This window comes from Poecilia formosa, unplaced genomic scaffold, assembly GCF_000485575.1.
Source record: "Poecilia formosa unplaced genomic scaffold, Poecilia_formosa-5.1.2 Scaffold420, whole genome shotgun sequence".
Taxonomy (NCBI): domain Eukaryota; kingdom Metazoa; phylum Chordata; class Actinopteri; order Cyprinodontiformes; family Poeciliidae; genus Poecilia; species Poecilia formosa.
In genome coordinates this window covers 175,330-188,157 of record NW_006800359.1, presented here as the reverse complement: position 1 = coordinate 188,157, position 12,828 = coordinate 175,330, and the positions used below count along the sequence as shown (strand labels likewise).

General features: G+C 41.0%; 1 protein-coding gene across 1 annotated transcript in view; it reads right to left on the bottom strand.

Annotated features, from left to right (window-relative positions):
- The window catches only part of LOC107833640 (copine-5-like), a 9,418-nt gene extending 2,580 nt beyond the window's left edge, over nt 1-6,838 (bottom strand). The window contains exons 1-5 of the mRNA XM_016663426.1: nt 6,733-6,838; nt 3,505-3,599; nt 2,897-2,980; nt 2,614-2,703; nt 256-354 (exon numbers count right to left, since the gene is read on the bottom strand). Coding sequence (XP_016518912.1) covers nt 256-354; nt 2,614-2,703; nt 2,897-2,980; nt 3,505-3,599; nt 6,733-6,838 — 474 coding nt within the window. The remainder of the gene's footprint in view (nt 1-255; nt 355-2,613; nt 2,704-2,896; nt 2,981-3,504; nt 3,600-6,732) is intronic.
- Nucleotides 6,839-12,828: the final 5,990 nt, after the last annotated feature.

The window sequence follows — 12,828 nt, the reverse complement described above, 5'->3', positions numbered from 1 at the left end:
AGTGTGTGTGTGTGTGTGGCAGTGTGTGTGTGTGGCAGTGTGTGTGTGCTACAGTGTTTGGGTCATGGTGTCGCTCATCTGACACTCAGTAAATTGATTGTGCAGCTGAAGGAGAAACAGCAGAAAGATTAACCACACACACACACACACACACTGGGCTTCAGGCTCATCATGAAGCTGGAGTTTATTCATCTAAATGTTTCAGTGTTTTTCTGAACGCCAGCAGCAGATGACCCCTGACCTGGACGGTCTCACCTGCCGGCCGTCGATGGCGCCTCTCATCTCCTTGAAGGACGCCTCAAACTCTCCGATGTAATCGTGTTTCCCGTTGGAGTCCCAGTCCCACACGGTGCACTGCAACCAGGACACAGAGCAAACTGGAGACCCGGCCCAGTTCTGATACCAGGTCAGAACCACCCGGCCCGGTTCTGTGAAAACAGTTTCTAAGATTACATTCAAAGTGTTGTGGTTTTATCACCGGGGGACAGAACCAGATGGTTCTGGAGGTTCAGCTTTTGTCTGGTTGTGTGTGAAAAGCTGTTACCGTGGTAACATTACTCAACAACTGTTAGATTTTTTTTTAGAGTTTTTCCTTCCACTCAACTTTCCATAATCTCTCTGCGATGCAGCGCTGTGTGAACAGCGACCGTCTCCAGCAGGTCCCTCAGCTCTGAGGCGACTCGGTTTAGTTCTGCTGTTCAGTGGTGGGAAGTAACGAAGTACTTCGTTACTGTACTTAAGTACAATTTTCGTGTATCTGTACTTTACTTAAGTAGATTTAATAATGGATACTTTCTACTTTTACTCCACTACATTTTACAGTAAGTATCTGTACTTTCTACTTCACTACATTTCTACGTTACTCGTTACATCCAAGTCGCGTTGCGCTTTTTTCTGTTAAAATGTGACGTTCAGGGTCTTAATTAAGGTGGTGCCGTAAAATCCGAGCATAACGTGACTTAGTGTCTGTTGTCACCCATCGCCTCCACCTTTACTCGCACGCGGAGCTCCAGACATGCCAGTGGTTTCCTCTGAGCGGGAGAAGATGTCTAACTAAACGATAATAGCTGCGTAAATCATAAGATATGACGACATGTAAAACCAGCAGCGCTTCGCTTTCACAGACGGTGGGACTGAGTCCAACCTTTAGCGTCACTTGGAAGGAAAGCTTAAAGAAAGGTAAGATCTGTGGACGTGATGCTAGCAAAGCTAGCTGTACTGAGACACATGTTGCTTCTGGGATGAAAAAAAGTTGTCATTCATGCGCTGAATTATTGTGTGGAGGTTTTGACTGAGGTGTCGCAAATATGGGACAACGCTGTGACCAAAGTCTGCATTGATATGACATTCAGGAACGATCCGATTCTTCTGGACGGATCTTTACTGATTAAATTTATTTCAGCTCGAAGTATTTAATATCTAGGTGTTTTATGGGAATGTGGATCTTTCAGATCAATTTGAGAAGCAATTTTGAAGGTAAAACTTAATGTTTTTGTGTCACATAGCGCAGGGTGCTGGTCTTGACTTGGTCTTGGGTTCGGTGGTCTAGACTAAAACTCTGCTACTGGCTCCTGGTTGCATGTCCTCCCCCACCCACCTTCTTTCCATCCCCTTTCTGCTGCATTTCTTTAGAAATAAAAGCCACTAGTGGCAAAAAAAGTGAAGTTCATGCTATGTTAGGACAGGAGACCAGATGTTTCCATCCCTGAAATTATGATGCATAGAATCACATATCTAAGTTTAAACTATGTTACAGAGTAAATGTAATAAAAACATGCTTTATCTGTGGCATTGTTCATTAAAATGGCACATTTATGATGTATTAAAATTAAATACGATCGGTTCACTTAATGATATTGTATTAGCGATTAGGTAATGCATTCAGCAAGTACTTTTAATACTTAAGCATTTTTAAAAGCCAGTACTTTTTTACTTTTACTTAAGTAAAATGTTAATGTGGTACTTTTACTTTTACTTGAGTATATTTTTGTCTGTGTATTTGTACTTTTACTTGTACATTTTTTGAGTACTTTCTCCACCACTGCTGCTGTTTATAACTAAAAGTTTATGAACGAATGAATGACACGGTGAAAATAAAAACGAACCTGCATTTTGCTCCTAAATAACCACTGTTGTTTCTGATTATGTAAATGCACTAATGGCACCCCATACGTCACTTCCTGATCAGTTCTTATTCAGAATGCCATCTGCCCTGCAGTCAAGCGCATGTGCACAGCACGAAATCAACTAGCTTAGCGAGCTAATGCGGCTGGCTAGCAGCTGCTACCAACAATTAGCTTGCCGGCTACATTAGCTCACCAGGCTAGCTGCTCAAGGAAATTCCCAAGAATCTGTTTTCACAGCTAAAACTCCCAGTTACTTTATGGTTCAGAGTTTCACTGGAACACCCGTAAGATTGACCTCTGACCCCTGGGTTAAAAAAAACATCTGAGGCTCCACACAGACTGACGGAGGAAGATGAAGATGAAGGCTTTCCTGTCACTGTTAGCTAAAGTGCGACCTGCCGCAGCAGCCAATCAGATGTCCACATTTAACCTGGAGCCGTGACATCATAAGCTGACATCATCGTCTGAAGGACGGGTGGCGTCTTACCTGCAGCTTCCTGTCATGGTCTCCGCTGCAGAGCGAGTTCAGAGACACTTTGAAGGTTTTCCAAATTGGATTCAGATTATTCATGACCGTCTGAGGAGGACAGAGACGGAGACGTTAGACTGAACCAGATGAACCCAAACTGAACCAGATGAATTGGAAATGAAACGTTTTCTGAAATGCAGATATTGATGAATATTAACGTTGATGTTGTAAACATGAAGTATTTGTGAAGCACTGAGACGAGTCTCTGAAGTATTTTTGGATTCTGTTGTGGATCTCCTACCTCAGTCCTGTAGACGAGCTGCATGGTGGCGTCGTCGTTCACTCTGTAGAGCTCCAGGAACGGATCCGATTTACTGAAAAAGTCCTGGGAAACATCCAGAAACACTCGGGATCAGCAGAGATTTTCCTGCAGAGGAATATTCCCTCCATTTCTCTACCTCAGGAAACGCCTTCTGATCACAACAGAACAACCTCTGTTCACGCTTTTGCTAACTTTGAAAACAATTAGCACCCTTAGCTTCCCCTACATTACTTTTACCAGATAAAGTTTGAAGTGCTAATTTACTCGTCTGTTTTGTAAACTTTCAGCTGAATACAGTTTGACCTCTGCGTTGAGGTTTGAAAATTCACATGTATGGATTGTTTTGAGCTCCTCCTCAACACATGGTGGCGTCAATTTAGGACTTTAGCATTAGCTCCCACCAAATACTGCACTGGCTTGGTGCTTTAGTGTTAGCTTAGCTGAGTTAGCATAGTGCTTTAGCATTAACTAAGCTAATTTTTATGACCAGTGCCTTATGGTTAGTGCAGCTATCTTCTTAGCTAGCTTAGCCTCCAGACCATTTAAACCCAGGAAACTGGAAACAGATCTGAGACTGAAGCTGCTACCTTGTCGTCCAGCTTCCTGGCACTGAAGGAGAGATCGATGTAGTCATCGTTCCCCGTCAGCTCCTCTGCTGTGATCTGAACACACACACACACNACTATAAAAGGTGAAGAATAATATAGAAATCAGTAATACATGACTGAAAAACAAACTTCGGCTCCGTTGTTTTTTCTCCTCTCTGCTTCGCGCTGTCACGGTTGCTAGGCAACATGAGTTAAGCTGAGATGGGGACAGTTGGTGAAGCTACACCTGTCCCAATCCACAGGTATTTTTCTTCCGGTCTTAGTTTATTCCCGGCCTTCGAAGGACCCATCCTACGTAGACCAGTCCTTCGAAGGATGCAGACCCTGAATTCAGACACAGCTAGTGTGTTTACTACCTTACAGCAGCAGTTCTGCTAGCCTGGTGTAATATATATATATACATTACATTAATATACTGAGCTATTCCTGTTTGTTCAGTTTACCAGTTAAGTACAAATTACATTTTCTTTCTGGTGATGTTTGATTAAAGAAGATCAAAGAAAACGGTTGAATGCTGACAGTGTGCTTACTGCCTGTAAGGTGGACGAAATAAAGGCGCCAAGGTCTCCCCACAACTAAGATTCCTATGTCCGATTCCTCTTCTGCACGGAGCACATCCCACCTTCACACAAAATACACAACACAGAGTCCATAGGGAGTCATCCACCAACTGCAGATCTAAAGAGGGAAAGCCTGGGTTACAATAGGTTTCTTCAAACAAATAAAAAAACACCAGAGAAGCTCAGAAGCCTGAGTATTTGCCACAACCCTAGGAAAGAAATAAACTCAGCTGTCGCAGAACAGCTCAATCAAGAACTTGCATCTGTAAGACATTCACTGTGCCAAATGAAAGAAGAGCATTTTAAACAGACTGTGAGGGTCTTAATTGATCTGCACAACAACAAGATCAACACGAATTTTCAGAAAGACACGGAGGCAATGTGCAATGCACAACTGGACTTAATGGGATGCTGGGACTAAAGTCCTTTGGTAAGTTTTATGGGTGTACAAATGGAAGTGATAATACTGTAGAAATCATAGCTGTAGGATGACTTTTGCATTAAGACTCTGAGCATGAAATATTTGTGTAATATACTTGTGTAGGCACCAACTGCATCAAGCTTTTTGGAGAAGTTGGTGCTAATAATTTTATGCTTAGATTTAAGCTTTACTTTGTCATTTGTACTTTGGTTTCAGTGCCTTACATTGGACAATATCTCATTGGTTTAGTTAAACTTTCTCTAACAAAACACAGTAAGATTGGTCCCATCTTTCATTCTTTTCCTCATATTTCTGTCTTCCTGCCTGATCACTGAACTGCTTTGCATTCTCATCATAGTAGCTACATCAGTCTTTGTCAGTTCAATATCTCCCTTCTTCCTCCTTCCTCAAGGAGTTGAAGCTGCTATGGATACTGATGTGCAGTGGTGGGAAGTAACGAAGTACTTCGTTACTGTACTTAAGTACAATTTTCGTGTATCTGTACTTTCTACTTCACTACATTTCTACGTTACTCGTTACATCCAAGTTGCGCTTTTTTCTGTTAAAATGTGAAGTTCAGGGTCTTAAGGTGGCGCCGTAAAATCCGAGCATAACGTGACTTAGTGTCTGTTGTCACCCATCGCCTCCACCTTTACTCGCACGCGGAGCTCCAGACATGCGCAGTGGTTTCCTCTGAGCGGGAGAAGATGTCTAACTAAACGATAATAGCTGCGTAAATCATACGATATGACGACATGTAAAACCAGCAGCGCTTCGCTTTCACAGACGGTGGGACTGAGTCCAACTTTTAGCGTCACTTGGAAGGAAAGCTTAAAGAAAGGTAAGATCTGTGGACGTGATGCTAGCAAAGCTAGCTGTACTGAGACACATGTTGCATCTGGATGAAAAAAGTTGTCACTCATGCGCTGAATTATTGTGTGGAGGTGTTGACTGAGGTGTCATATATGGAACAACGCTGTGACCAAAGTCTGCATTGATATGGCATTCAGGAACGATCCGATTCTTCTGGATGGATCTTTACTGATTAAATTTATTTCAGCTCGAAGTATTTAATATCTAGGTGTTTTATGGGAATGTGGATCTTTCAGATCAATTTGAGAAGCAATTTTGAAGGTAAAACTTAATGTTTTTGTGTCACATAGCACGGGGTGCTGGTCTAGACTTGGTCTTGGGTTCGGTGGTCTAGACTACAATACTCCTAAGTGGCTCCTTGGTTGCATGTCCTCCCTCACCCACCTTCTTTCCATCCCCTTTCTGTTGCATTTCTTTAGAAATAAAAGCCACTAGTGGCAAAAAAAGTGAAGTTCATGCTATGTTATGACAGGAGACCAGATGTTTCCATCCCTGAAATTATGATGCATAGAATCACATATCTAAGTTTAAACTATGTTACAGAGTAAATGTAATAAAAACATGCTTTATCTGTGGCATTGTTCATTAAAATGGCACATTTATGATGTATTAAAATTAAATACGATCGTTCACTTAATGACATTGTATTAGCGATTCAGCAGGTACTTTTACTTTTAATACTTAAGTATTTTTAAAAGCCAGTACTTTTTTACTTTTACTTAAGTACAAATGTTAATGTGGTAGTTTCACTTTTATTTGAGTACATTTTTGTCTGTGTATTTGTACTTTTAAGTAAATTTTTTGAGTACTTCATGCCACCATTTCCAGGCTCTGCAAAAGTAGAATAATGTTACTGCTGCATCTGTGGACTGAAAGATGTGGATGAGCTTCATTTGAGCATGCTCATATATATAAGTATAAATATAATTTATACTTATGAAAACATTAAGTACAAAAACATGTTGTGATATTTCTGAATGAAAGATGATAAAATAAATATTAGGAGGTGCCAGGAAGCTGTTGTGTAGCTCCTGGACCAGACTATTATTTTTGTGGATTTGGCACATAATAATGATTCCCTCTATTGAAGCATTACAGATGGACAGCATCTGAACATGTGATGCTGTGCATCAAAGTCAATGTATAATCTTCAGATATGGCTTGAAGAGTGGCAAAGAGTCCACAGAAAAAAACAAAAAAAGACAACCCAACCAGGGTGGGCGATTGGGTCGGTGCCTTACCGGAGGGGCACTGGAAGGGGGGCCAGAACCCAAAGAAAACATGAGGAAAACAAAATAAACTCCGGCTTGGGAGGCAGAGGGTCTCCAGCCATGGCAGGAAGAGCTGTCTGACGTTCCCACTCTACCTCCTGCAGCAGCTCCACCAAACCCAGGGAAGGGCGGTGCGGATACCAGTCCTCCACAACCAGAACAAACCTTGTGGTGATTCCAAGGCGCATTATTTTCTTAGAATCAGAACCAAATGAGGAGAAGCAGCATTCAGCTTCTATGCACCACAAATTTAGAACAAACTTCCAGAAAACTGTAAAACAGCTGAAACACTGAGTGCCTTTAAGTCCTGAATAAAAACCCAGCTGTTTAGGATTTGAAACGTGATCAGTTACGAATTTAATAATGGCACCTGACTTAATGTAATGTTTTTGATTGTTGATTCTATGTTGCATGACTTTGTATTTTTTGTGTGTTTGTTATGTTGTAAAGCACTTTGAAATGCCTTGCTGCTGAAATGTGCTATACAAATAAAATTTGATTGATTATGGCGGAGAAATGCTTCGCCAGTCTCCACATAATCCTTAATAGTAAACCTTAAGTCATTAAAGTCCATCAAAAATCTGGTCTGCTGGGTCCATGTTGTGATTTTACTTTCTTGGTGCGAACCTCACCGTAGTTACTCCTGGTCAGGTCCATCCGTCATGATGTGTGGCGAGGTGGTAAACACGGAGGACCCAGGTTATTGAAAAATGATGATGGTTTTAATGATGAAACACACAAATCCAGGCAGCACAGGCGAGCAAAACGGTAATGACTCACATTGTAGCACTGCAATCAAGGCAACAACATGAAACACAACAGAATCGATGAGGACCTGACGAGGAAACAAGACACAGCTGGGATCAATCAAGGGGTAGACGGAAAGACACAGAGACTCAACTGACACACAAACCTAAATAAACACGCAGAAAGCTCAGATCCTCTCATCTCTCCCTGTTATTGATAATCATAATTCTTATATTCACAAATGAGAACAGCAACCCTGATAAAAGTGCAGAAACATTTGCCCCTTTTCCTCCGGCTCTACTTCAACAAGCGGCTCGGCTCTATTTTGGAGCGTTTCCACCGGCCCTTCTTGGCTCTGTAGCAGGGTGGCGCCTCCTGGTGGCGGGAGGTGTAGTGCCCCGCCTCCAGGCGCCATGTGCTGTGCTAAGCTACATGCGACCAAATGGGAGTTGTTGTTTTGTGAGATAAAAGAAGAAGAGAGCGCTGAGCTATTTTTTATAGCCTGATTGTGATTTTTCTGAGACTTAAAGAAAAAGGTGGGAGGAAAGCTGCGATGTGGTGAGGAGGAGCTGATCTCCGCTGTGCAGCGGGTGGAAAGCAGGTGGCTCAGACGGTGCAGGGTGAGCTAACGGTGATTTTTGTATTAAACTACTATAAAACTTGTAATACGGTGCCGAATATACATGAGCTAATGTTAGTCAGGGTGTTGCAAATAACTTAAAAGTGACAGAATTGCATGTTGGCGCTACGCCTGTCATGATAACAAATTTTGCTGAGCGATTGTCTAAAAAATTATTGCGATAAACGATAATATTGTTTCAAGACCTTTTGACACTGATTTAATGGAAATGACTAATAATACATGTGATTTCCTGCCATAGATACACTTTACTCTCAAAAGAACACATCACACTGGAACGGATAAACTAAATAAAACAAAAATAAAATGGATTTTCAGTCTCCAAAAAAAACGTACTTGAATAAAAACTAAACAACATGAAGCCAAATAAAAACTGCATTCAACCAAAACAGTGCAGACTATGAAGTCTGTATTGGCCTTCAGTAATCACTAGATTTAAATAGAGAAGATGGACACATCCTGATGCAATAGTTCACACTACACGATGTTTTGCCCCCGTTTTCCCCTTATGATAATCTTAGATTGTTGGCTGATCTAAGATTGTCGCTGGTGTTTCGTAACCGATCATCCTGCAGTGTGTGGTGTGTTACGGTGGATCGTCGTGGCCGCTCTGATCTAAATCAGGAAGAGACGATAAAGCCTATAATTAAAATGAGGTCGATAGGTTTAATGTGTGATTAGTTGATTTATTGTTTATGGCGACAGGCTTAGTTGGCGCTGCACATTCATAATGTAGCAGGACGAAGCCTGCCCCAAGATTGAGGACACCTGGCGCCTAATCACCTGATGATGGGTGGAGAGTGTAAAGCAGGGGTGTCCAAAGTCTGTCCTCGAGGGCCCGCATCCTGCACGGTTCAGTTCTCGCCCTGGTGACAGTTACAACTAGTGATGGGTAGATGAGGCGTCGTTTCGACCCAAAGCAAAGCTGTCGATACTGTGTCACTGAATACTGACACCTGCTGGACATTAAAAATCCCTACAGGCAACGTACTGATTTGACCTAGTCTATACAATAAGATGCAAGTCTTTGTATATTACATTATGTCATATCTTCAGTTAAATTTAAAATATATTTGATATAAGGTCAATAAGTAATGTGAACATGAACCACAAAGTGAACATTTAAGTGAATGTGTTTGGAATGAGGATGCATGTGGACTGTTATGTTTCCCCATAATTTTTTATTTTTTCAAACCAATCATACGGTCAATCAGGACGCAGAACACTGAAAAAAACTGCACAAAAAATCTGCGAAACCGTGAAAGGTGGACGGCGTTACAGCGAGGGATCACTGTATGTGAAATAATTTATAAAAAGCACCTGAGTAATTTGTAGAATGGCTGCATATCTGAGTTTATCTGGGACTTCATTCTCATGACGCCTCAGCATTGAGGAGGTGGATTTATTTAAATAAGACAGTTTAGTCAAACATATGCGACACTTAATGCAGAACATGATATGAAAGCAAACTAAGAGTCAGTTTCATCTGAATTTGGGTTCAGATCAAGTAGAAACTGACAAGAACCGGATGAAACAAAATGAAAACAAATTTATTTTCCGATATGAGATCAAAATGGTCCCACACTGAGGAAACCTTTCCTTTGAGGCTGCGCCATAGTTGACGCTGTAAAAGATCAAGAATTCGTTTGGCAAATGCTTTTGACAGATTCGCTTCCTGTATCGGTCACGTGACTTGCTGAAACCAACACGCGCACCGACCCGGGTTTGGTCTGTGGGCTTGACGCATGCGCTGATTCATCACTAGTTACAACCTTTTCAGCTTTTCAATCTTCCTCTTAGGCCTCCAATGAGCCATCATTTGATCCAGGTGCGTTAAACCAGGGAGAGATCTAAATCGTGCAGGATGCCGGGCCTGCAGGACCCACTTTGGGCTCCCCTGGTTTAGAGGATAAAAACACCAGACTCAGAGCAAAACTCAGATGTCCCAGCTTTTACTAGCATGTAAACACATCATCTACACACAATCTGGGAGCTTCCCCGAGGTGTGAAGAGTCTCAAAAATACTCTTGCACTCATAACCGGATCTGTGTGTAAATGCCGTTTTGTGTATCTGGCAACTTGTGCGGACTTTTCCAACATTTGTAGGCGTAAGAAAAGGTTTATTTTCTTTTTATGGCTTACAAATCATGTTTCACAGATACAACTATGCAAAGTTACACACAAAGATGCTTACATGAGTTACAAATCCATTTTTCCACACACACACACAGATACTTTGAGACCATTTTCACTCCATGCACTGAGCTCCAGGTTTCAACCCAGGACTGCTGGATCCACTTCCTGCCTTTCACTGGATTCAGATTTTGGAACCCAAGAAACACACATGGCCATTGAACTTGACAGAAACTTGACTAACTGACTTGAAGAGCACTGAACTAAAGGAATGAACTGAACAATAAGAAATCTAAATTAAAAGAGAACGCACTACCTGACGGACACTTTCTGTAGGGAAAAAAGTGTACAATAATATATTTTTCAATCTTGTATTAAACAGTCTGTTCATTTCTTGACAACAAGGTTTGTGTTTACTATCCTCATGAATACTAATTGTAACTACATTGATCTGAAATCCAAATTTTTTCAACCTACCTGTTTGTGAGTTTTACATATTGGTTACATTACCGTGAGAAATAATGAGATTTAGTTAAAAATAAAACAGGTTTTAATGCAGAAAATGATCAAATGTTGCCGTTCATACAGCTGGAACAGACAGTGATGTCCAGCTCCTCTCAGCTCACCTTACAGGTGACACCAAGAAGCAAAGACTGCAGCGCGAGTTCAGCTTTATTTTCTCCTCATTCTGCTCCCTCCAACCTGTTGCCTTCGTTAATCTGTTTTTATGTGTGACTGTCGTCAGCCTTAAATGTTAAGGTTATCTAGTCGTGCAGCCGTGTGCAGATAAATCAGAGAAAGACAAAGAGTCCTTTTGTCCATAACAGAGTGTTCCTTATTAATTCATTCTAACATTTGTGGTCTATAAAGTGACAAGATTCTTATTTTAAGAAGGTTATTTCAGCTCCATTAGTCCTTTTGTTTTTCACAATGTATCATCAGGGATTTTTTTCTATCTTTTGCATTTATGATTGTCCTTAACTTTATGTTTGTTAGCACATTAGCTCCACTGTACACCAAACTAACGTTTAGCAACATAAAAGATGATTTTCTTTGAGTAGCAGATGAACATGTAATCACAGTCAGATCACAGACTGTTCACATCCTTTCTCCCTGGCTTCCTCATGGTCTCTTTATTTCTCTGGTTTGGATTTATTTTTATTCCTTGGACTTTCCTGTCGTTTTGTAAGTTTGATTTTTAATTAAATCTCCTTCCTGCTGCATTTTGTCCACACTTCAACCACACACATCATGACAGACGGTGGTAATGCAGTGGACTTTAAAGTCACTCTGTCCATCATGGTCAGTTTGATGAATATATGTGTTGTAAACATTTAAATATAAAGAAAAAGTGTTTTTAAGAACCACAATAAAGCCCAAGCTTGTTACAAAATAAAATGGCAACAATGGACTTTTTCCTTAAATCTTCAAGTTAAAAACTGACAAATCTTCAAGAACTGTTTGTTTCTCTATTAATTGTGCTTCATTTGCTTAGGGTTATCAAGGCCCAGGTAGGAGTTCATCCTAAATGGCTAAGCCAGATGAGCATGTAATCACTAAACATGAGATTTATAGAGATAGCAACGGCCGTAAACATGACATCATGCTCCTCAAGCTGCCAAGAAAAACAACAGTCCGACCAATCGGACTAGCTCTCTGTCCAGATACTCTCCTACTGTAAGTTTTATCTCCTCTAATGTCAGAATTTGGTTCTTGATCTGCAAGATGATGCAAAGTTCATCCAGGAAAACGTTTGGTCTCTGGTCTCCCAGAGTTGGTTGTTTTTCTTAATGTGACTTATTTTTAGTTTTGTTTCTCTTGTGTTTCAGCGGCACCAAGGTTCAGATTGCAGGTTATGGAGCAGCACAGGTTGGCCCGTTTAACAAAAGAGGTATGTTCATGTTTCTCATTGTTTTTGTTGTTACCTCAAAATGATTCATATGATTCAAATCATTTTCAGACTCTGCTGAAGCTGAACTTAGCAGCTTGTTGAAGTTTTGATCAAAAACTCTGAGATAAACGGCTTAAAGCTGAAATAGGAAATTCTGAGAAAACTGTGAGCTTAGCCTGAAAATGTGAATTACAGGTCCGTCCCCTGTGAAGTGAGCAGGGTGTACATGAGCATTGATTGACAGCGCTAAGACCCTCCTCTTGGCTCTGATTGGATGTTTTTGAGTGGTGCATTTCTGCAGCCAGCTAGGACAACAGGGAGGAGGTGGAGGAGATCAATGCTTTCAAAGATTATCTGTCTCATATTTACCATGAGGACATAGTGACAGTTTTGATAAAAATGTAAAAAATACATTTAATACATGTAACACACTGCAGTTTAATAACCACAGACAAGGTGTCAACAGTTAAACTGACCTTACATGTTTATGCTGCTTTTCCTCTGCAGTCCATCACCGTTCAGATGATCTCCAGTGTGCAGAGATTAAGATTGATAAACACCACAAGATGGAACTGCTCATGTCAAAACATGAGTTCTTTGAGTACAGTTTCCAGAAGTGGTGCAGTGCGAGCAGCTCTAAGAAGGACATATCTGAAGTACGTCAGTCTTTAAACCATTTTCTGCACACAAACGTGGAATCTGTTTTACTGGATAAATCACAGCAGCATATAAACTGAAAGCTTTGTGTTTGTCACAGGGCGACAACG